General features: G+C 44.3%; 1 protein-coding gene across 3 annotated transcripts in view; it reads right to left on the bottom strand.

Annotated features, from left to right (window-relative positions):
- FNDC3B (fibronectin type III domain containing 3B) overlaps nt 1–26035 on the bottom strand; it is a 447770-nt gene that overhangs the window by 185980 nt on the left and 235755 nt on the right. For all 3 annotated transcript variants that reach the window (XM_053308096.1, XM_053308093.1, XM_053308094.1), the window contains exon 4: nt 6342–6418. In XM_053308096.1, the coding sequence (XP_053164071.1) occupies nt 6342–6418 (77 nt within the window). The remainder of the gene's footprint in view (nt 1–6341; nt 6419–26035) is intronic.

Below are 26035 nucleotides of genomic sequence, written 5' to 3'. Positions count from 1 at the left end.
ACAGCTATTATAACATCAGCACCAACAAATAACAACAGGGAACTGAAAGCCAGTGACTACTACGTGCTTCAAGCTGTTATTTAGCATGAAGTCATTTTGCAAAGCAGAACATTCAATTTCCACATGGCAGGAAGTACATTTCAACCAAAACACACAAAAAAGATAATATATAGGTTTTCCTACGACTACGCTACCAGCTGCTTTATTTAGAAGCAGCCCTCTCACTCTCTTAAAAGCCGCGTAAAGGCTGATTTCATGAAACTTGCTCCACTAGACAGTTTAGAGTAGGCAACAGACAGCCAGGGCTATTATACTGGCCCCATGGCTACTCTGGTCTCCGGCAACCATAGCAAATAGTTTCCCTACAGTTTTATTCATACAGAAAAGAAAAATGTTACCAAATTAACTTGGATCCTCAGATGTCGTTAGAGTACAACTCCCATTATCCCCTGTCATAACGGTCAAAGGCTGTTGTGGGGATGATGGGAGTTGCAGTTCAACATCATCTGGGGACCCAAGGCTGGGAGCCAAGGGCATAGCAATACATTAACCTTGCATCATCCTGTGAAATTCTGGCTGGATTCACACAAACACAAGAATCCTGGCTAAAAGGTTAATCAGGATTAGTGACCCCTATGGAGCTGGTTGTGAAAATCCAGAATTTCAGGGCAATCCTGGTCAAAGTGCTCTATTGAATCTGTATTTAATCAGAATATCTAGGCTAAAATGCTCTGAGTTCTCACAATCAGGAACACTAATGCTGATTCGCTTTTTAACCAGGATCCTTGTGATTGTGTGTGAACCCAGACTTTGTATGCAACACCCTAGCAATGTTTCAGAACATAATACTTAGCATTTATGTCGTGCTTTTGAGTGTGCAGTGTGCTTTAACAGGAGCCTGCCTAATTTATGTTCAATTTTGGGGGCCCTTCCTCAAGTACATTGGGGGCTAGGTGGGTAGTGGTGGGGGATATAAGAAAACAGGACTGAGAATTCCCTACCTGGCATGCCCTTCCTAGAAAGGATCTCCTGACACAAAACCTGCTCTCTTTTTGGAGCCAGGCAGAAATCTTATATTTGCCCAGCCATGTCAGTTTACAGATTCTAACTGCTGAATTTACGTTTCTTTTGTTCTGCTGCTGAGTGTGATTCATACATGCTTAATTTTAAGATGGTATTTTACTGTAATATTTACTGCTGCTTTGAAAGTTCTTAATTCAAGAGAGGCATGCATGTTTTTAAATTAAATAATAAACAGAGTACCCTATAAAGCAGCTAGTCTTTGGATCCTCCCTCTGAGAGACCGAAGCAGGAAGACAGTGGCTTGCTGAAGAGCACCTACAGCGTTCAAGGAGGAGGCAAGACTCGAATCAGGGACTTCCTAATGCACAATGCAGTCCCTTAGCCACTAGGTATACCCTGCTTTACTACAGCTGAGCTCCACAACTGTGAAGACCTTCCTGCTGGATGAAGTAAACTTTCTTCTGGAGTCTGACTTTTGGGCAATACTCACTCCTGCCGAGGAGTGCAGAGTCAGGTGCATTATGGGATATTTAGATATTCAGTGGGACTGGAAACTTGAGACCTACTACTACTACTAAGGAGCCAGCATGGTGTTGTGGTTAGAGTCCTGGAGTAGGACCGGGGAGACCCGAGTTCAAATACTCATTCACCCATGAAACTTGCTGGGCGACTCTGGACCAGTCACTTCTCTCTCAGCCTAACCTACTTTACAGGTTTGCTGTGAGGAGAAACTTAAGTATGTAGTACACTGTTCTGGGCTCCTTGGAGGAAGAGCGGGATAAAAAAAAAGTAGAAGTAATCATGATGATGATGATGATGATGATGATGATGATGATGATGATGAAACAGAGGGATTAATACTGGCTGCACAAGAACAAGCACTAAGAACAAATGCAATAAGAGCAAAAGTAGAAAAAGCAACAACAAACAGCAAGTGCCACCTTTGTAAAGAAGCAGATGAAACCGTGGACCACCTAATCAGCTGTTGTAAAAAGATCGCACAGACTGACGACAAACAAAGGCATGACAAGGTAGCAGGGATGATACACTGGAACATCTGCAAAAAATACAAGCTACCTGTAGCCAAAAATTGGCGGGACCATAAAATTGAAAAAGTTGTAGAAAATGAAGATGCAAAAATATTATGGGACTTCTGACTACAAACAGACAAATATTTGTCACACAATACACCAGATATAACTGTAATTGAGAAGAAAGAAAGAAAAGTTAAAATATTCGACATAGTAATACCAGGTAATACCAGAATAGAAGAAAAAGAAATAGAAAAAAATAACAAAATACAAAGATCTACAAATTGAAATTGAAAGGCTGTGGCAGAAGAAGACCAAAATAATCCCAGTGGTCATTGGCGCCCTGGGTGCAGTTCCAAAAGACCTTGAAGAGCACCTCAACACCATAGGGGCCACAGAAATCACCATCAGCCCATTACAAAAAGCAACTTTGCTAGGAACAGCCTATATTTTGTAACGATATCTATAATAATAACAACAATATTGATAATAAAATCCAGCCATCCCAGGTCCTTGGAAATGACTCGATGTCTGGACAAAACAAACCAGTCAATAACACCTGTCTGACTGTGTAAACAAGAAATAATAATAATAAGGTAAAGTGAGCCATCGAGTCGGTGTTGACTCCTGGTGCCCACAGAGCCCTGTGGTTGTCTTTGGTAGAATACAGTAGGAATTTACCATTGCCACCTCCTGCGCAGTATGAGATGATGCCTTTCAGCATCTTCCTATATCGTTGGTGCCTGATATAGGTGTTTCCCATAGTCTGGGAGACATACCAGCGGGGATTCGAACCGACAACCTCTGGCTTGCTAGTCAAGTCATTTCCCCGCTGCACCATTAGGTGGCTATACTATTGCACTGCTTTTCAACAAAAATGTTCCCAAAGCACTTTTCACAGAAAAAGAAATAAGATGCCCCCCTGTCTCCAAAGGGCTCACAATCTAAAAAAGCAACACAAGGCAGACACTAGCAACAGCCACTGGAAGGATGCTGTGGTGGGGTTGGATAGGGACAGTTGCTCTCCCCCAGATAAGTGTAAGATAAAATCACCACTTTAAAAAGTGTGTCTTTGCTCAGTTAATAGCAGCTTCTGGTTTGGTGGTGGTGGTGGTGTGGCAGGGGAACAGTGTCCACTCCAAAAAAAATTTACTCAGATGAAATGGGATTTGAAACACTTATCTGTGCCATTATTGATATCAGTGGAACTTCAGCAAGGCACACATATGTTTCTCTGGTTTAAAATAAAGCACATTCATTCATCCTCGTGAGACAAGAATCTCCCTTGTGAGGTAGAGGGGTCATATCGGGAGGAGGAGACAGGCACAAACACAGGTATAGGGAAGGAGGCCAAGTAATTAGGGGTGTGCAGGAACCGGCTGGTCCAGTTCGAGTCCAAACTGGATTCTGCGTGGCCTATTGTGTAGGCATGGAGGCCTCCAAAATGGCTGCCATGTTGGGGGAAAGGCATGAACAGGCCAAAGAATGCCTGAACAGGCTATTTTTGAGAGAAGGAAGGTCGGTGGGGAGAGGGAACTTCCATGGGACCCCCTCCACCTCAGAGAAGCCCCCCCAGAGGAGGTAAGTTAAAAAAATTAATTTTAACTAAAAGGTCCGTGACCACCCGCCCCCAAATGGGCCGAGGGGGTGTTTCGGTCTGGGATTGAGGCAAAACCTGGGTGGTTTGGCTCGACCCCAAGCCTTTGAACTGGTTTGGTTCCAAACCTACTCGCACATCCCTGCAAGTAATACCAGGAGGAGGCCAGAGGCTTCTTGGTTCCATCTCTTAACCATTTCTGTTTCAGCCATCCTGCCAGACGGGGCCCTCCCAGCTCTATAACCTTCTCTCTCCAGGATTCTTCTTATTTTTTAAATATTAGCATCTTATTGGTTTTCCAGTAACAATAACAAATAATAATTTTGACAGTCATTAATATGTGAACCGCCTAGAGCCTTTTGAGTCAGGCAGTATATACATTAAATAAATTGCTTTGGATACTGGATAGACCCCTTTGTTTCTATCCAGTACCTACTTGAGTTGCTGTGAGCAGCTCCCCATATGTGGGACCCAGACCCCTACTTGTGTGTTCCTGGGGGTATCTCATCAGCCATTGTCAGAAACATGATGCTAGACAAGATACACCACTGATCTGATCAAGCAGTCCTCTTTTTTACATATAGCATCTCTTTCCAGATATGGTAAATATTTCCATACAATGCATTGCCAAAAACAAAAATGTAATGAAAACCTCATATTATTTGACTATAGATGTTTGCATTTATGAGAGGGAAGGAGGGAGGGAGGGGAACATAGGAAGCTGCCATATACTGAGTCAGACCATTGGCCTATCCAGCTCAGTATTGTCTTCACAGACCGGTAGCGGCTTCTCCAACCTTGCAGGAGGAGTCTCTCTCAGCCCTATCTTGGAGATGCCAGGGAAGAAACTTGGAACCTAGACACTCTTCCCAGAGCAGCTCCATCCCCTAAGGGGAATATCTTACAGTGTTCACACATCAAGTCTCCCATTCATATGCAAGCAGGGCAGACCCTGCTTAGCTAAGGGGACAAGTCATGCTTGCTACCACAAGACCAGCTCTCCTCTGGGGGGGGGGGTGGAGGAAAATATATGATTTGCGGCTAAATATTTTAAGAAGCTTCCTCCACACAGTACCATTTTGAGTGTGTTGTTTCTACTTAAAAATGTAACAAATTTGGTCTAAATTGAACAGTGTTTCTATTTATTATGACTATGAAATACAGCTATTTTTTTATTTCTAATGGAATGCCTGATCATGTTCTATCCAAGTGATAACTCCCAGATGTGAGAGTAACATCTGGGATCAGCAATATTGTTGTAGCCTTTGAGCTACCTTAACTCATTAAATCAGTGCCTTTTAAAATCTGACTGATTGACTACAGTGCATTTCTCCCTTGGCTCACAGAATAGGGAACAAGCCAACAGGAACCGCAACAAACTCCACAGCCTCCAAGTAGGAGGTGGGAGGTTCTTCACAAGATAGACAGAGCCTCCTGGTTATCTTCCAGGTTCAAGATGTCTCACAGCCCTAAACAAGTTGTTGGAAAACATAGCCACTGAAGAACTGAAGCTTTGGGGTGTTTTTGCTCCAGACATTGAGACAACTAGAAATTTATCATCTTTCTATGAAATTTGTTCACTTTTTAGTTGAAGATGGAGAGGAAGAAATAGAGGGGAAATGGCCTCTGCTGTGGAAATGCACCCAACATTCAGTCAGAGGGGTCATGTAATGAGCAGCTTAATGCAGGGCTGCATAACCTCAGCCCTCCAGCTGTTTCTGGACTCCGGCCCCATCATTCTCAGCCATAGTGGCCAATAGTCTGGAATTATGGGAGCTGCAGTCCAACATTTGCATAAGGGCTGTGGCTGTGCAGCCCTGCGTTAATGCCTGGTGAAGCCCAGTGTCGCAACACAGAGATGCAACTATCACTATTGCAAATAATGATATCTTACAAACCAGTACCAAGCCTGGGTAGTCTCAGCTTAATGCAGTGGATAAACATTCAGCACAACAATAAGACAATTTCTAGAACAAGAGAAGCTTAATTCTTTGACCTGCCAAACCAACCAACCGACGACAGGCACGTCTCACAAAACTGCATATTTCTGCTTAAGAATTGAAGAAGTTGCCCTATACAGAGTCAGAGCATCAGTTCATTTAGCCCAGTTCTGTCTATTCCAACAGGCCGGTGGCTCATCAGAGTCATTTCCCAACCTCGTCACTCAATATTCTTAGCTGGAGATATCGGAGAGTAGCATGAAAAGCACCTGTTCCATCATGGGACTATGCTTCCTCCTCTATTTTATTTTGCAAGATTGTTCTGCTTCTGTTAACTATGGGTTGGGAGCTATAAGAACAGTTATATTCTGTACCCTGTGGAAATTCAGTTTGCCACTTCACCAAACATTGCCCACATACGCCATCAAGCCTACTTTCATAGCCATAAAGACTAAAAACATTTTGTAAAAGACAAATTAAAAGCAGAATGTTGAATGCAGGGGCGTAACAAGGCTGGCGTGGGCCCAGAGACAAAATTTTAAAATGGGCCCCTCGCTGATGCACACACACACTTCACAATATATAGTCATGTGACTTGCCTCATGTGACTTGCCTCTGGGGGGGCCCTCAAGGTGTGGGGGCCCCCAGGCATTCGCCCCCCCTTGCCTAATGGTAGTTACACCCCTGGTTGAATGTTGTGGCATGCATCCGGTCCTGCCATGTACCCAAAGTTCTGCTGAAGAAGCATACCTGTGATATATAACCTGGAGGCACATGTATAGGAGGAATGGATCCATTGGGTGACATCATGGGAACTTCTGCGGGTCCTATTAGGGAAGATGAGATGAGGGAAATAAAGAAAATTAAGATATAGTTTCTGCTTATATGCACTGTGGTAAAAAGCCCTATTCTTCAACATTCCTAAACTTTATTTATTTAGTGTATTTCTATACTGCCCTAAACTGGCATATCTGGGTGGTTTACAATAAATACAACATAATACATACCATTAAGACCATTTTAAAATCACATTACATCACAGGATGAGCAGGTACAGATCTGTACACAGATACAGTTATTCACACGTTATATTTAACACAGGTGCAGGTATCTGTACCATGCCTTTGAGGGGCCTGTACCCAGGTTCACTTTTAAAACTAACACAGGTACAGTCAATCACACAAAAACATGTACAAATGTACAGACATTTGTACACGTGTACAACATAATGTCTGAATAAGACTAAAGTCTCTAAGCAATGGGTAGGAACAATGCGTTCTTCGGAATCACCTCTCTGTTTACCCCTATTTAAACAGGTCTTGTAGAGTGTGTAGAGGATGATTCTGATGAACACCCAAACAGGGGATTACAATATGAACTGAGATTGCATCAGCAAGTCCTTTAGAGAAATTAGGGCAGGCAATACATTCTCGTTGTGGTCCTGATATTATCCCATGAATGGGCTATAGTTCATCTGAACTGGTCCGGTTTTGATATACAGTATTATACTTTTTCTACTTGAAGAGAGAGGACTGTGATGTCACAGGAACTTTGGGAAGCACTTTGACCTCTTGTACACATATCTGGTAGAATGTGGTTCTTGCCAGCATTGCTCTCCTATCACTCCAGGAATCTTGAAAAAACTTGGACCTATATGGCTGAGCTCACTTGCATGTTTACGTAACACATGAGGTATGCTGGGTGCTGCATAACTGCTGTAAAGCAAGAAACTTCAAGTGAAAGTTGTTTTTAAAAAAAATGCTCCTGGGACAATGTGAGGGCAAACCCAGAGGCAGTAGCAACCATGCCAGCTCCAGGTGCAACTGCATCTTCGTTAACACTTCTGAACAAGCGGCCATGGCGATCCACATTCATTATCCCAGGACTCTATCAGGACATGACATGCTGGAGTCAACCTTGAACAACTAGGTTAATTTACCACATTGCTATCCCACCCTCCCTCTAGTTAGCCTAATTTGGGGTTAGCTATCCCATTTTATCCTCAGAACAATCCTGCAAGATAGGTCACACTGCAAGACAGTGACACCCAAGGCCAACCAGTGAATTTCCGAGCTGAGCGGGAATTTGAGACCAGGTATCTGCAGTCTCACACTAAAACTCCAGATGTTGGTACTCCCACTATATCCATCACTGTCTGTTGCATCAGAATATATATGTAATATAGCTAGTGAGCAGGTTCAGATGATCATCTGCTGGATGGGGACATGTCACACCCACCCTGAGACCACTGAAGGACATCCCAGCACACAGTCAAGATGTGCTTTAATCACGCAAGGGGGGGCGGGTGTTGATCCAAATCAGCCCTCTACATGCCAAACCCTGTTTAAACCAAGGCGACACTAGCCTTGCCCCATATGTCCTGATTCGGACCTTAAGATCTTGCCCCACATATCCTGACTCAGACTCAAGATCTTCTTTGGAGGCCCTGCTCCAAGTGCCAAATGAGGTGAAGTAGGTAGCTAGTAGGGACATTTTTGGTGTGCTGCCCTGTTTATGGAAGAGCCTCCCAAGTTAGTCTCACCTGGTGCCATCACCTTGTTCTTATAGATGCCAGGTGAAGACCCAGCTTTTAAAAAATTGATTAAAAAACAACTGTTAAAATGTTTGGTATCTTATTCTTTTTTTAAAAGAAAATTTGTATTGTAATTCATTTGTTGTGTTTTTACTGGATGTTCTTTAATGTTGTGTGGTTGTGAACTGCCCAGAGGACAATTTGTTATGAAGTGGCTAAAAAAAAGTTGTTTTATTATTTATTAACATTGTTTACACAGTCAGACACATGTTATTGACTGGTTTGTTTTATCCAGACATCGAGTCCTTCCCAAGGACCTGGGATAGCTGAATTTTATTATCAATATTGTTGTTATTATTATTATTATAGATATTGTCGCAGAATATAGGCTGTTTCCAGTAAAGTTGCTTTTTGTAATTGGCTGATGGTGATTTCTGTGGCCCCTATGGTGTTGACATGCTCTTCAAGTTGTTTTGGAATTACACCTAGGGCGCCAATTACTACTGGGATTATTTTGGTCTTATTCTGCCACAGCCTTTCAATTTCAATTTGTAGATCTTTGAATTTTGTTATTTTTTCTATTATTATTACTATTATTATTATTATTTATTAGCAAAAGCTACTACGAGAGATATTGTGCTAGGTAGGAATAGTTGCTGTTCCCCTAATCAATATATATTTATTTATTTGGCAGGGGGATGAATTTAGCATTACAGGTTGAGTATCCCTTATCCGGACTGCTTGGGACCAGAAGTGTTCCGGATTTCAGATTTTTCCGGATTTTGGAATATTTGCATAATGAGATCTCTTGGGCGCCAAACTGAGCATGCACTCTTTGCTCTCTCTTGCAAGGCAGGGATGGAGGCTCCCCTTTGTCACCTCCTGCCTGGGGAAGGCCAGTTTAAGGGTTAACCTGAGGGAGTCCAGGTTCCTAGAGAGGCGACTGGGAAGAAACATTCAGCACGGGCGCCTTCCCTTCCGGCTCCTCCCCCGAGAAAGGAGCCTTTGTGCCTTTTCCTGCCCGCGGGATCTGCAGGCCCCCCTTGAAGAAGAGAACTTGATAGTTGCCAATGTAGGTGGGGTGCGTGGGGACCCCAGAGGTGCTCTGGGGTCAGAGGTGCAGGGGGAGGCGATGCAAGGGAGGAAAGCAGGGAGTGGGCTTGGGATGACGGAACCAGGGGAGAAATGTCCCAGGTGGGCAATGAGGGCGATAAGATGTGTGCAGCATGTTTAAAAGCAGCAAAATTGGGAATCTGCGAGCGAGTGAGCTGAGGAGTTTTGTCTTTTGTTTTTGTTACGGCGTGGTGTCCGGATTTTGGAGCATTCCAGATTTCGGATGTCCGGATAAGGGATACTCAACCTGTATATTTATAGTTAGTAGGGGAAGAGCAACTGTTCCTATTCAGCTCTGCATAGCATCCCTCCCAGGGGCTGTTGCTGGTGTCACCTTTTTAAAATATGTAAATAGGGATTATGGGCATGTGTACACTGGTGATTTGGATAAACACCCCTTTCATGTGATTAAAGAATGTCCCGGCAGTATGTTGGGGCCTTAAGAGACATCATGGTGGGTGTGCTCTTGGCATGACTCCATCCTGTGGAATGGAAATCAGAATGCCAATGCCAGTGAAAATGCCAATGAAAATCGAAACCAGCTCCATGTGGCATAGGAAGCTTTCTTATACCGAGTCAGACTATTGGCCCATCTAGCTCAGTATTGTCTACACTGACTGGCAGTGGTTCTCCAAGGTTTCAGGCTGGAGATGGCAGGGGTTGAATCTAGGACCTTCTGCATGCAAAACAGATGCTCTACAACTGAGCCATCAATTTCAGAGGCTCTCCAGGAAGGCAGACAAGGCTGTTTCCCAGCCGTAGACAGAAATGCCAGGGATTGATTCTGGAACCTCTACATGCAAAACATGCACTCTTCCACTGAAGGGAAGTGACTTGACTAGCAAGCCAGAGGTTGCCGGTTCAAATCCCTGCTGGTATGTTTCCCTTATCTAAAACACCAATATTGGGAAGCAGCAATATAGGAAGATGCTGAAAGGCATAATCTCATACTACGTGGGAGATGGCAATGGCAAACCCCTCTTGTATTCTACCAAAGAAAACCACAGGGCTCTGTGGGCACCAGGAGTCGACACCGACTCAACGGCACACTTTACCTTTACCGCTGAGGGCTACAGCCCTTTCCAGGATAGCAGCTTGGCACGATATTCCTCAAGTGGACACTGGGGAGCAATGTGGGATCCTGTTAACTTAATTAATGTGGAGAACTTAGCTCACAGGGAGCCATCCTAAAATACTAATGATAATGTTCAGTTATTTAATAACAATATTTAACAAGTAAGCAAGTGTTTATATGGCCCTAAAGTCTGCAAAGTGCTTCACATACACTATGCTCATGTAAGTGTCAACTCAGTGAGCAGTAGCGATGAAAAAGGCAAATTCTATGCTAAGGATCATTAGGAAGGGGGTTGAAAATAAAAATACTAATATGATAAGACACTTATACAAATCAAGGGGGCAGCCACATTTGGAGAACTGTGTACGGTTCTGGTCACTTTATCTTAAGGAGGACACTGTAGAACTGGAAAAGGTTCAGAAGAGGGCTACCAGGATGGTCAGGGGGCGTGGAGCACCTTCCATATGAAGGCTGCAGCAACTGGGGCTCTTTACCTTGGAAAAAAGGCAACTAAGGGGAGACATGATCAAGGTGTATAAAATTATGCATGGAGTGGAGAGGGTGGTCAGAGAGAACCTTTTTCTCCCTCTCTCACAACACTAAAACCAGGGATCATCCCATGAAACTGATGGCCAGGAAATTTAGGATCAGCAAAAGGAAGAACTTTTTCACACAGCGCATAATTAATCTATGGAGTTATCTGCCACAGGATGTGGTGATGGCCACCAGCTTGGATGGCTTTAAAAGGGGCTCGGACAAATTCATGGAGGACAGGCCTATTATGGCTACTAGTCTGGTGTCTATAGGCCACCTCCAGACTCAGAGGCACGATGTCTCTCAATACCAGTTGCGGGGGGGTGGGGACAGCAGGTGAAAGGGTGTGCCCTCGCCTCTTGCCTGTGGGCTTCTGGGATGCATCTGCTGGGTGTTACATGCACCCCAGTCCTCATGGCCATTTCAACTGTTATAATTTTTGTATACGTATATTCAGTCTGAATACAGGCATTGCTTATACCAGCAGCTGTGAATAAGGAAATTCAGCGCCGAGAGTGCTGAATACCAAACTTGCTGAAAGATTCATGAGTGGTCTTACTGATGGTAACCGTACCCCTGAAAGCTAGATTAGTAGAATCCCGAGTCCCATGTTAGTTATATTTATGTATTTGAGCCATCCTCTAGGAAAGGATGAGCACAAACCTATAACTCTAGTATCTCTGATATATGTCATTGTGTCATTGCTCTAGGTGCCTTGGCATGTTCGCCCTATATGGGAATAGAGCCCATTTGTAACCTTACCCTTCTCCCCTTTCCCTCCTAATTCCCCACTTTGAAGTGTCAATAAAAGGTTTGATAGCCAAGGAGCCAGGGAGGAAAGCAATCGTTGTTTGAACAACTAGTGCTCAATCAATCAAGGCCGAAAACCAGAGCAAGGGAGAGAACAGCAACAATTCATCTGAAAGTTTCTATACCAAGCCATAGGGTACAGGAGATAAGGATTATAATACAGAGCTATAACAACATTCTCTGAGCCCAGAAGGATGGCGTCGAAGATGGTCTATCTATCTATCTATCTATCTATCTATCTATCTATCTATCTATCTATCTATCATGTTTCTATACCGCCTATACCTCTCTAGGAGGTGTACAAGCATAAAAACACAGTGAATATAAAAATAGTTAAAATTCACAAAACAAGTAAAAACAATCTCAGAAGATAAAAACATATTACAAATTTAAAATTTCAGTTAAAACCCTAGGAAAACAGGTACATCTTGAGGGTCTTCCTAAAAGCAAACAGAGAAGGAGATGCTTTTATTTCAACAGGGAGCATATTCCAGAGCCCCGGGGTAGCCACAGAGAAGGCCAAGTCCTGGATCGCCACCAAATGAGCCAGCGGCAACCATAACTGGACCTCTCCAGATGAGCTTAATAGGCGACAGGGTTCATGACAAAGAAGGTGCTCTCTAAAGTATCCTGCGCTCAAGCCATCCATCCTGACAGATGTGAGGGCTGACAACCTGCCCGCCCGACCATCAAAAATGATGAGTATAAGACCTTGGAGTTCAGGCCAGATCACCAGAGGGTAGGTCCAGAAGGCATGTCTTCACTCTCGCCAAAGCTGCAGTGTTTTTCGCACCCCAGCTTCATGCACCCCATCTTTTCTTTGAACTCTAGCATCTTCAGTTGATGGGGGAAACCATGAACTGGCCATTCATTGGTTTCCCTGCCCCTTTTGGTAAATAACTCTCCCCATTCCTCTCCCCTTTCCCTCTCCCCTCTCCTTTGCTAGACAAACTTGCTTGTATTTAAGTTAGAGGATTAGCCTTTGCTTGCCAGTATCAAATACCCATTGTAATTCTTTACTTCTTTAAGTAAAACTACAAAAGACATCCCTGGTCTGGTTCCTTGTGTCTCCTCACACTTCTAATGGTTGTGCCTCCCACGACAGGGCAGCCCCAGCCCAAGACTCTCAGACCAGGGCAGAACCACCCTTGTTGGGTGCAGCACCCCTGGTATCCTGAGTGGGTTGCAAACCACTGATAGCCCCCCAAATGGTGAAGTCCCCTGGGTCTTGAGAACCAGGCAGAACCATCCCTGTTGGGTGATGCACCCCAGTGCATTTTGAATGGGGACTATAGTCCAAAGAGCGCACACAATAGTGAATTGGTGAAGTCGCCCGCGTCTTGAAGCTGGGCAGAAGCACTCCTGCTGGGTGCTGCACCCCAATGCCTCCTGAATGGGGACTATAGTTTGTTTATTTATTATTTATTTTACATTTTTATACCGCCCAAAACTTATGTCTCTGGGCGGTTTACAACAAGATAAAAACCCAGTTCAATCAGCATTACTGGTAAAGTTCTCTGGGAATCATCTGGGCCAGGCAGACCCACCCCTGGCACCCTGGTGAAGCACCCCCGTGCCCTGGGAAAGACAGTTGAAGTCCAGTAGTGCAACATTGGCCACTGCGGGAAACAAGATGCTGGACTAGACAGGCCTTGAGCCTGATCTAGAAGGGCCTGATCTAGATCTTATGAGCCTGATCTAGATCTTATGCTGCTGTAATCCTTACAACACTTGAAAGTAGTTCAATATTTGAATTTATGTATTACAGAGGGTTGTAGCAGTGAATGAAAGAGAGTATCATGTCTAAAAGCAATCTAGTGAGCTCACTGTAGAGGTATGATTCCAACCACGTCTGATCTACAGCAATTCATTATGGCTGGGGATGCTGGGAGTTGTAATTCAGCAATATCTCGAGTGCCGAAGGTTGCCTACCCATCTTAGCCACTATGCTACCCCATTTCTTGAAAGAATTTAGAGATTCTCCACTTGATTGACATTCACAAAGATCTGAAGATGTAATTCAGATGTATCAACAATTGCAATGAACACAATACCCAGAATCACATGTATAATGCTGCAATTTATGCACAGTGCATTATTTATCATAAAGTTATCATCCATGGGCAACCAAGACGGCTGCTGTTCTGGCTTTGGGAACATATTTTTTGCTATGCACATCTCTGAAAAGCATGAGATGTGGAGTTTGCACTGATACCACCTGAGTGAACAGGTACTATATGGTTAAGTAGCAATGTCAACTACCATTTGCAAGGATAGCAGTTCCTCGCTCGGTGGCCTAGATAAACTTTTCTTTTTTGAGAGCAGAGTCAAGTTTCCAATCACACTCAGTTTTACATATGTAAAGAAGTATCTCAGGAACATAGGAAGACCATGAAACTCATTACCTCAGCAGTCCAGATTAACCAAGGAATGTGGTTATATAAGCAAGAGGCTTAAAGTTTCCATTCAAAACTCCAACCTTGGATGTGAAAAATTCTTTTAATGCAAAGACAGCAATACATGTGCCATAAGCATTAGGATCCTGTACATCTGAGCTACAGGAGTCTACATGAAATAGGAATATCCACAGGGAATGGCATTTAAAAATACTGTTTTAGTTGATTGTATGATGTCATTTTTATTTTTGCTGTATGTTAAACAATGTATGAGAGAGAGAGAGAGAGAGAGAGAGAGAGAGAGAGAGAGAGAGAGAGAGAGAGAGAGAGAGAGAGCAGTTTACAAACAACAAAGACACCAAATATCTAATTTCTGCAGTTCTCACAAGAAGAGGCTGCTCCCAACTCAGCCAGAGACTTCCCAAACGTGGAGGGAGGGGAAAATTATTTTTGCTGCTCTTCCCTGCCTCCCTGAGTGCTCTCTGCCATCCAGGAATATGTCCCTGAGGATTGCACAACTCTCAGGGACATATTCTTGGAAGACAAAGAGCACTTAGGAAGGCAGGGGAGAGTAGTGAAAACCCCTCTCCCTATGTGTGCTGACCAGGAAGATTCTGCCCACAAGGGCACAGCCTCTTACCGAGTCCTCTCAATGCTGCTAGAGACAGAGATCATCCCATGAAACTGATTCCTAAAAAATTTAGGGGCAACAAAAAGAAGTACTTTTTCACACATCACATAATTAAACTACAAAATTATTTGTCACAGGAAGTGGTGATGGCCACCAGCTTGAATGGCTTTAAAAGAGGCTTCAACGAATTCATGGAGGACTGGTCTATCAATGGCCACTAGTCTTGATGACTATAGGCTACTTTCAGGCTCACAGGTAGGTCCCCTCTGAATACCAGTGGCAGGAGAGCAACAGTAGAAGCGGGGGCATGCCTTCGTCTCTTGCTTGTGGGCTTCCCAGAAACTTCTGGTGGGTTGCTGTGAGAACAGAAAGCTGGATTAGATAGGCCTTGGGCCTGATCCAGCAAGGCTGTTCTTTTGCTCTGGATATCAGTCAATGGGGTTTATGTTACTTGGGTTTAACTTACATTAGTTTTCACAGGAGGTTGCCACAGCTCCCTTTCGCTGGATTGGGACCATAGCATTTAACTGATCAACTCCTCAGAAGCCATACTGCACTACATCAATATTACTTTATACAGTAACCACCAACGTGGAGGTGGGGGCAGCAGGACCCCAAACACATTGCACTCATTCTTAAACATGCCTCTATTAGGATCTGTCAGTTGCTATAGGTGCTGTAGATTTCAAAGCGTCCCAGAAATTTTGCGGGGGCGGAATTAAAAGCAGACTTAAAATACATATTGCAAAATGTTTCTCCAATTTGAGTTCCACACACCTAAGCAGGTGCTAACTGCTTTATGGCATTTGAATTGCCCTCATTTGGAACCTGTTCGACAAACATCTGTCAATCGGTCATGCAGAGCAACAGCCGTCTTCCGGGATGAAATTGGAACTTGCACGCAGCAGACGCCGCTGTCTGTAAATGCCTCAACTTCAATAAAAGCACACTGCGTTTTATCATCAAATGTGCACAGTGCAGGCAGACTCTTAACCTCAGGCATGACCCTCAAACTGTTAAAGTCATTTGGGTAAAGGGTTTAAAAGAATGTTGGACAGGTAAATGATTTACTGCTATACAATGTTTTCTTCGCTGCCTCGGATTCAGAGCTGGTCAAATGACTTTAACATACCTTTTATTTCCCGTCCCTTGCTGCTGTTATCAAAACAACTTCAAGTGGTAACTGCATATGAGAGTTTGACTCCGTCTCTTGCCTGGGACAACTCCACAGGGCTCTTAAGAGACTGTTTTCAGCAACAGGGCTCACGTAAATGAACGCTCAGGCTAATGAAAAGAAACATTGCCATGCTATTGCTAAATACATTAAGCTATTTACTGTGGGTTTCAAGGAAATACTTTTAATTTCTACTCTGCTAAACTAAGATCTGTCCATGGCACCTTACAAAGTAAAAGAATAAAAATAAAAGAATAGTAACATCAAGCTCATGATCACTTTCCAGAATGGGCGGAGGTTTCTGCTGGGGGATCTATTGGCATGGAACCTAACGGAGGAGCTCTTAATGACCAACTAATTTAATGGAGCCCACTTCCCTTCTGTCTTCTCTCCAGCTGGACTTTAGTATGCAAGGTGGTGAACCAGCATCCAGCCTCCCTTCTGCTGCTCAGGGGATCAGCTTGCAAGTTATTCAGTGCATGCTATAAGGGCTGGGGACTGAGGAGAGAGATCTAGGGCAGGGAAGGATTGTGCCCTGCCCATCAAGTCATTTCAAAGTAACTAGTAGTATGCTCATAAAAATTTACCCTCCTAACTAAGCAGAAGCACCTTTTAATGTGGTGATTCTCTTATATATAGGTGGCCCGCATTACCCATGGTCCCAGCACCCACGGTTCCATGTATCTGCAGTTGGGTTGTAGGGGCCCAGTTTCTTTATTCGCAGGGTGAATATAGGGTTATTTTTGCCTATCCATGGTTACTGAGTGGCCGGAAATCACTTCTGATGTCATTTTCTGCTGCCATTTTGTTGTGCTGAGCCATTTTGTGGCTCTTTTCTGCAAGCAAAAAAAAGGAACAAAAATCACAGGATTTGGACATTTTGAGGACATGACTGGAGGGCAAGGTACTGTGTTTATCTCTGCTCCTCCTGCTTTTTCTTGTGAGTTTCAGCACACTTCTTTGTGCTTAGGAACCTAAGCCCCCAATCCTCATAGGGTTTCTTTATCCGCGGTTTTGTTGTCCACTGAAATTTGTGGGAACAGAACCCTCATGAATAATGAGGGCCACCTGTATAGCAGCAAGATAGTAATATGCTTTCAAACAAGCATAACATCTCTCCATGGGTGGTGCTGGTGTCTCCTTTGTGGGGTGTGTGTGTGTTTAAGATTGAGAACTTTATGGGATAAGAAAAAGTCTTCTGTTTTCTTTTGCTATGTAAACCAGTTTGATTACTTCTTGTTGAAAAGTGGCATATAAATATTTTAATAACTAATATTTATTAATTAATTAAATTATAAATAATTATTATTATTAGGAATGGGGCTATTGCTCAGTGGTAGAGCATCTGTTTTGCATGCAAAAGGTCCAAGGTTCAATCTCTGGCATCTCCAGGTAGGGCTGGGCAAGATGCCTGCCTGCCAATGGTCTGATGCCTGCCAATGGTCTGACTTGGTATAAGGCAGCTTCCTATGTTCCTAATAATATTTGATGGGTAGGGGTGAGATAGATATCCATGGGCCCATGGGGAAGAAGGCCTGGAGAACCAAGCCAAGTCCTATTTATATAGCCCCACTTCGTTTCTTGATCTCTCTGGAATGTGGCAGGCAAAGAGATACAATACTGCCGTTTATATATAGTACATCAAAAATATACTGGCTGACATGATGCGCAGAGTCTACAAACCACATTGGGGCTGCTGCGTATGTGTAAAGCAGGACCGATGCTATTGAGGACGAGTGGTTGCACATCGCACAACCCGAGTTATTCCCATTGTGGCCCATGGGAGTAACTGCAGCTGTGCTTGCACAACTGTTCATCCTCAACAGCATCAGGACTGCCTTGTGCATCTGCAGAGGCCCCAGTGTGGTTTGCAGGATCACTGAGACACTGCACATCATGTCAGCCAATATATTTATAACATTTTGCCTTCTCCTTACAAACACAAAAATATAGCATTTTAATTCTGGTTCCAGCTTAAAAACTCTTTCCACTGAGTCATATTTATCTGCTGCTGCAGCAAAATTCCCCAATGATCACAACACTATTCAAGTTGTCAGTATCTAAATTGTTTTCATTTTAGTTTTCCTTTCATCATCTAGTATTTTGCAGTTGTTACCCAAGGATTAAATCATCCCCCGGCCCTCATACTGAAGTGGGAAGGACATATCTGTATTTCATAGTCAAGTGATGGTTCTCCTACATTTAACAGGGGGATATTCAACTCAGCATAGCATCTTTTCCAGGGGCTGTTTGCTGGTGTCTCTCTTGTGCCTTTTTTAAGACTGTGAGCCACTTTGGGACAGGAGAAGCATTTTCTTCATTTCTTGTGTTATGGACACCACTCTGTAAACATTTGCAGTTGTTGAAAGACAGTATATAAATACTCCAATAAGTATTATTAATAGTTTTCTGTGGTGGTCATGGCACAGTTGGGTTCTCTCGGCAATGTATATTGTGCCATCTCCCAGTCTAGGCCGCTGATTTCCTCTGAAAGAGGAAACATCTTTAATTCCAAAATAGTTTGGGATTAGACAAATTCATCTAAACTGGCCATCAGGACATCCTGAGGTAGTCCATGTGCATCTGGTCACTCTCACTCTCATGGAATTGCAGCAAGGATGAATGAGATAGTAAGACGGCACAATATTTCACACATTTAAAAGTACTCGAGAAAACCCCAAACAACAACAAATCAATTATTCTTGTGACCCTGGCAGTCGCAGCATAATAATTACACAGTCTGGTTGAGCGAAGCTGCAGGTTTCATCTGGTCAGCACAACCACATCCTCAGCACTTCCACTGCTTCTCAGAAGTCAACTCAATTCTGCCATGATGAAAATGGCCCTATCCCCTGCCTATGTTTCCTTTCTCTTTTCCAGTGAAGTAATGTCTTGTTTCAGGAAATTCTCCCTGATTAATCACCCCCTCGGCTTTAATCCACGGCTCCTCCTTTTTGAAATAATTACTGCAACAACTCTCTTTTTTGGCAGGAACCACATTATTTTCTTGTTCGTGCATGACCTTTTATGTACACATTAATTAAATCCCTTTCGTTTACTTTCTTTACAACTTCTAGGATAGCAGAGGCAACATATAGCAATTCCCCCCCCTGCCGTGAGTAATTTGGGTTACTTGGCACATTCTTACTCAAACCCAAGTCTTACTACCTAAAATTCATCTCTCTCTCTCTCTCTCTCTCTCTCTCTCTCCCCCCCTCCACCCACCTTGTTCTCTTTCCCCATCTCTCTGTTGTGCCTCTTCTTGCTCTCAAATTGTTCACAAAATGTTTGGTGCAACATGCAATACACAGCACCTTCTATTTCCCAGCAATAATTTGTGCAGCACTGGATAAAGCAATCCTAAGTTTTCGCCCACGTCTCTAGCCTACCATGTATATACTCAGGCTCTGCACCCTGGTGGCAACCCAGTTAGGTTGGACATCTGTCATACCACAGCCTTATAGACATAGTCCTCCTTCCAACATGGCACACATTACTTTAAATATAAAATCTGCTGGAAAATTAAGGTGGGACTTAGTTTTTTCAGATGTTAGGGTGTACTTGCTTTTTAAAAGGTTGCGACACTGATCTAACCCATGAAAACTTCTCCTCTAGTACAGAGAATTCTACAGAAGCTTCCTTTAAAGAGGCCTGTCATGTTCTTGTACATATAGTATTCTGTTTAAAATTAGGATCTATACAATTATTGGGCAGGATTCAGTGTAAGTTAGCGATGATGGGAAGTGTAGTTCAAAAACAGCTGGAAAGCCGAGGTTACCGACCTCTGCCCAGCAACTCAGGGCCTATCAGGGCTTGGAGCACCTTCCTTATGAGGCTAGGCTACAGCATCTGGGGCTTTTTACTTTGGAAAGGAGGTGACTACAGGGAGACATGCTTGAGGTGTATAAAATTATGCATGGAACGGAGAGAGTGGACAGAGATTTTTTCCTCACAAGACTAGAACTGGGGTCATCCCATGAAATTGAAGGTCAGGAAATTTAGGACTAACAAGAGGAAGAACTTTTTCATACAGCACATAATTAATCCATGGAATTCTTTGCCATGGGATGTGGTGATCGCCACTAGCTTGGATGGCTTTAAAAGAGGCTTAGACAAATTCATGGAGGACATGTCTACTGGTCTGGTGGCTGTGGGCCACCTCCAGCCTCAGAGGCACGATGCCTCTCAATACCAGTTGCAGGGGAGAAACAAACAGCAGGAGAGAGGGCATGCTCTTGCCTGTGGTCTTGTCTGGTGGGCCACTGTGTGAAACAGGATGCTGGACTAGATGGGCCTTGGGCCTGATCCAGCAGGGCTGTTCTTATGTTCTTATGCCCTAGAACAAATTCCAGAATTTGGTTTGTTTGCCAAGAAACCCCAGCACATTGGAGCAAAGTCTGAAAACCAGGTAGTAGCACCAGCTAGTCCTCTTAGGTATGTGTTGCACGCAAAGGTACAATGTCAGACAAGAACAGTTCTCTTTCATCCACTGTCCCTGGTCATGAGCATCTGGAAGATGGCCCTAGACATGGGCAAGCAGTTCTGCCTCTCTGCACCATCCACTGAAACAGCTGACAAAAAATGACTAAGTAGAAAGATGAGGACAGCATAGTCAAGGGCTTGCTTTGTGAAGGAAAAACTCTTCTTCTAAAGCAGCTGCTTTGCCATGTGAAAACTGAAAAATACTCAGATTGCAGCCAAGGTCTAGATGACCTCAAAAGCAAGCTGCAGGCTACAAAAAGTTCATTTTGTTCTAGATCAAGCAAATATTCGTCACTAACTAGCCTATTTGGGCAACTCCCCGTCATTTATCCATCTTCCTGTTTGTCAGACATGCACTTATCACTTAATAGGATGCAACTCAGGAAATTTGTCAGTGTTGCAGAATAGAGGGTGACTAGTGAGAACATGGGATTTCCTATACACATTATTAAAAACAAAGCCACATGTGACTCTGTAAGTGTTGCTGCAGAGCGACCATGGTGGTGTGTGTGTGTATTTTTCCCTATTACCACCTCCAGCTCTGAGCAGTCCACATCGGATTATTATTAGAGGCCCCTATTTATCCGGCCAGTTCTACACACTGAGTGACGACTGTCAGACAGAATGAGATGGTCCTACGTGTACTAGTTATGCATGCCAAACACTGTCTGAAAATGCAAGTGCTGAGCTCCAGTCAGTCAGTAATTCAATTTCACTTTATTGAGGTCATTTGTTGTTGTTCCCTTTATGCACCTCCATCCAGCTTAGCTTGAAAATGCATATAAACACTTTGGTGGGTAGGTATGAAACCTAGAAAAGATATCAGCACAGAAGAACTGAATGTGAGTCGTATAATGAAGCCAGATGTCTCTCCTATCATCACAACAATGTTTCGGGCATATGATTTAAAAAGAGAGAAAAGGTTATCCAGTTATTGGTAGAGCACAAAGTTATTGTAAAGGGCAAGGACCGTGGCCCAGTGATGGAGCATATCTGTTACATGCAGAAGGTCCCTGGTTTAGTCCTTGGGATCAGCAGTTTCAAAAAGGATCTTGGATCTACTGGGTGAACCATTGCCAGTCAGTGATCACTGAAGCCAATGGTCTGATTCCACCTTGGCTTCAAGATTCCAGCTTCACAGCATTCGAGAGTTAGAAGGTACCTTCTAGTCCAGGGATTCTCAGTGTTGGGTCCCCAGATGTTATTGGACTTCAGCTCCCATAATTCTCAACTAAAGGCCACTGAGGCTGGGGATTATGGGAGTTGAAGTCCAATAACATTTGGGGACCCAACGTTGAGAATCCCTGTTCTAGTTCAACCCTTTGCTCATTGTAAGGAACTGCTACAGCATCTGTCTGAAAATCTCAGCAAAGGAGAGCCTACCACTGCATCAGGCAGACTGTTCCAGTGTTGAACATAGGACTAGATGAATCCCAGGTGCTAGGGAGTCATGGCACCTAGAAATTTCACTATGGTGCCTAGTTGAGGGTATTCAGAAGCAGTATGTTACCTGTAAAGAGGATAAAGAGAATCCTATTTACCCTCTCCCTTCCTGCCTCCACAATGCCTGCCCCCAGGTCTGGTAGTTCTTTTCAAGTGCCCCTTGTCCTACTCCCACATTTTTGGGTTGGCTCCTAGATCCAAATAATTTTTTTCAAGACCTGTACATACACCCATACTGCAAGACCTGAGGTGTACAGACACACACTGCGTCCCTCTGTGGCATCCCTATCCATGGGTGACAAGCCATTTGGCATCAAGGTCAGAAGGCAACATCATCTTCTAAAAGAATTTCATCCTTATAGGTGTGAGTAGCAATGACTCACTGACTGGGAGAAAGTAAAGGGAGCAATCCAAGGACACCATTGGGTAGAGATGAACCTGTTCCAGTGTATTCCTAACCAGTGTTGTCTGTAACAGGGATTCCCAAATGTTGACTACAACTCCCACAATCCCCAGCTGCAATGGTCTTTGGTTGGGGATTATGGGAGTTGTAGTCAACAATATTTGAGAATCCCTGTTATAGGGGACACTGCTCCTAAGCCCAGGCATTAAGAATCAAGCCTGCTCCTCTGAGTACAGCCCCATCCTGGGTTCTGTTCTTGGTCACACTTCAATGTGACTGAATGCGAGAAACTGGTTTTTAAAGAGCTCAAGATAACAGAGCCTCTCAGAGAAGGCTTTTGCAGTCCAAACTTACCCAAACTTTGGTGTGTGTATGTGTGTGTGGTGTGTGTGTGTGTGTATGGGGGGGGGGATTAAGACATTTCCAGCTGCTACAATAAAACCTTTTTCAATTGTTGGCTCAGCATCTGCTGCTGCAAAAGCACTTGCAAAAAATTATTTCACAATATTTTATGCATTGAAAATAAGGCTTAGCCCCATGGCAATTTACCAGCTGGGCTGCACTTTGTAAATCACATCTGTCTAGACTAAGACAAGAGACAAACATCTGTCTAAAATCAGCTAACCAGGATAGCAAATACTGTTGAAGAAATCAGATCAGCAACTGGAAGACGCAAGCCGGGGTAAAACCCACAAACGTGCTGTTTGAAGAATCAACTACATCAAATTAATTGACTATCACATGCGGCCAAACTTTGCTCAGAAAACTGAAACACAAACTGTTGATTACAGAATAATTGTTAAATATAGGCTGAAAGGGACATTTAGAACAAAGGTACTGGCAGAAGGAGTCACCATCTCTTAGTACTCATGTGACCTTTCACAACCACAGTATCAAGAGTACCTATCAAGCATTCATGGATTACGTAACGTCTGCATTTAATGTTTGTATTCCCAACAGATATGCATGGTATGTGCATTCACTTCCAACCTACTGAATGAACCAGTTTTAAGTCAATGAGAGTCACATGTGTGCAGTTTCTCTGCAGTGCTTCCCTTTCACTTCTCCTACGAGCTTCACGCTGCTAATGTACTCGTCAGCTTGGGTCAGAGCAGACTGACTGCTTCCAACCTGTTGCAAGGAAGATTCCTCAGCAAAACGAGCTCTGGAAAAGGAAAAGCTTTCCCAAAGATGCACCCAGAACCTTAACCCCACCCTCTCTGAAAAGCAGCTGTCTTGCTTCCCTCCCTGCCATTTTCTTCCATATTGGACTTCATGGCCAAGCCAATGCCATGAAGGGCCAGGAAAGGAACTGGTATGGGAGACCTCAGCAAAGCACCAGACATAGCTGTGGTGTTTGAGGTTAATCCATTCCTTGATCCAGGCCAGCTTTTGAATGGTGCTTTTGTTCCTTTTATTACAGTCCTGGAGTAGAGGCGTGGCTAACAAACAGTCTGAGCACTGAAAGCGGACTGCACTTGCCTCTCTGTAAATAATATCTATTCCAACAAACCATTCATATTCCTGATTTTACTCCACTGCCTTGTCCTTGCATACCACAACTCTTTCCTAGATGCTGCACGAGCAAAAACGTAGCCTAGCAGCTTCCTTCAGCAACTGCTGAAGGGAAGTACTGATGATGCAAATCAGGCAGTGACATGGGGCTGCTGCTCTGGAATCACCCGACCCACGGGATCAGCAGCAGGGGCTGCAGCTGAGCGGTAGAGCGCCTCCTTTGCATGCACAGGGCCTCGGGTTCAATCCCCAGCAGCTCTAGGGAAGGCTGGCTGCAAACCCTGCCTCAGACCCAAGAGCAGGGCTGCACATCCTCGGCCCGCCCAATGGCGGATTGCCAGAGAAGCAGAGGAGGTATCTGCCTCCGGCGACAGCAGCTGCAGCGAGGGCGGGGGCAAGGACAAGGAGAAAGTTCCCCCGTGAATTTTTTTTTAAAAAAATTGCTGCTGTGCAGCAGCAGCTGGTGGGGGGGGGGTCAAGGAGAAACTTTCCCTCTTTGCCCGGGGCGCAGCGGAAACTGACCGCATGGGCCTCCTGAGTCCCGCCTCTCTGCTTCCTCCACGTGGAGGAAAGCAGGGAACAGGCTGCTCAGCAGAGAGGCGAGAGGTCCGTGCAGTCAGCTGGAAGGAGGACGGGCTGCTGGATGGAACTCACAGCCCCCCATCCCGGTAAAAGGGGGAATTATCCTCTCCTCGCCCTCACCTCCCTGCAGCCTCCACCACCAGCACCGCGCCCCATCCCACTCTCCCTCCCCGGTAAAGAATTTGTTGAAGGGAGCTCTCCCCTCCTCTCCCCCCCCCCCCCCGTTCTCACCACAGCTACTGCTGCCGCTGCTGCACAGCAGCGGGTTTTTGGTGTTTTTTTAATTGCCATGGGGGGCAGTTGCCTCACCCCCATCCTCACTGCAGCCGCCGTGCCCCAGGCAAAGAGGGAAAGTTCCCCCTCGACCCCCATCCCTGCAGCCTACTGCCACTGCACAGTGGCTTTTTTTGGGGGGGGGGTGCAAAAAAACTTTTTGCCTATGAGCAGCAAAAAGGCTAATTTTAAACAAACAAACAAACAAACCACCCCTTGGCCCACCCGCCGTTAGACTCCAGCTCCCATCATCCCTGACTACTGGCCACTGTGGCTGGGAATGCTGGAAGTTGTAGTCCAACAGCAGCTGAAGGGAGAAAGTTGTGCAACCCTACCCTAGTGATGCTGCAAGTCACTGTAGACCAGGGCTGCACAAGTCAAATGTCCTGGTGGGCCGGAACCATCCACAACTTGGCATGCAGGGGCCAAAGTCAATTTTAGCACATTACATTAAAATTAAAAATATTATTAGCTACTTGTGGATCTATTCCCCTGTCAATGGACCCATAGTTTCAACCAAGGATAGTGGCCAGAAAATAGGTCTTGTCCCTGCTCCATCAGTGGGGTCCCTGGAGTGCACATCAGCCCCAAACAAATGCCAAGTCCTCTCCTCTCCCTAAATTGTCATTGCTTTCAGGCTGCAATCCTAGGCATGCATACATGGGAGTAAGCCTCACTGGGAACACCATGGAACATATTTCTGAGAAAGCATGCACAGGATGGCGCTAGAAGGCAGTTTCCAGCTCCTGTGTTGCTGCAGGATACCTGGGGGCTAGTAAAATAGCCCTTGCAGGCCGAATCCAGACCCGGCCTTATGTTGTGCAAACCTGCTGTAGACAATACTGAGCTTGGCGAACCAAGGCTCTGATTCAGCGTTCGGCAGTTTTATGGGTTTATACAGCTCTGGTCAGCAACATCTGTACTCTGGCTTGAACTGCATGCTGTTCCTTCCTCCAACCAGCAGTGGCAAGGGGAATAAAGCATCAAGGTGTCCTTTTTCGAGTTCTGATCTGAACTCTTCAACACACTCAAGGACATATTTTGGGGTGAGGTGGGGAACACAAGGGACGGCAGATGGAAGGCGTTTCAGGAAAATCTCCCCTCCCCCTTGCCCGAGGGGAACATATTTCCTCAAGAGGAATGCTAGTTTGGATGCTGCTCAGTTCCTTTTTAATCTGGGAACTCCTTGTACAGTATTGGATGCTGTACCATAACCTAAGCAATTTAGAGGTAATGACTAGATATTTTTCTTGATGTAATGATAATAATATTCTTGTGCAATGATGCATCTGACAGTGTTATTTTTTCTCTCATGTAATCTTTATTATACTTTTCGTGTGCAAATGTTGTGTATATGATTTCCTGTGTTTCATTATCCTATTTCATTTTAAAGCTCCTTATATTTATACTTACTATTTAAATTTGCTTTGAGCATATACACAACACATACTCACATACACACACTAATCCAACATATTAT

This window comes from Hemicordylus capensis, chromosome 3, assembly GCF_027244095.1.
Source record: "Hemicordylus capensis ecotype Gifberg chromosome 3, rHemCap1.1.pri, whole genome shotgun sequence".
NCBI classification, from domain to species: Eukaryota; Metazoa; Chordata; class Lepidosauria; order Squamata; family Cordylidae; genus Hemicordylus; species Hemicordylus capensis.
Note: the sequence above shows the minus strand (reverse complement) of the source record. Positions and strands in the feature narration are given on the sequence as shown.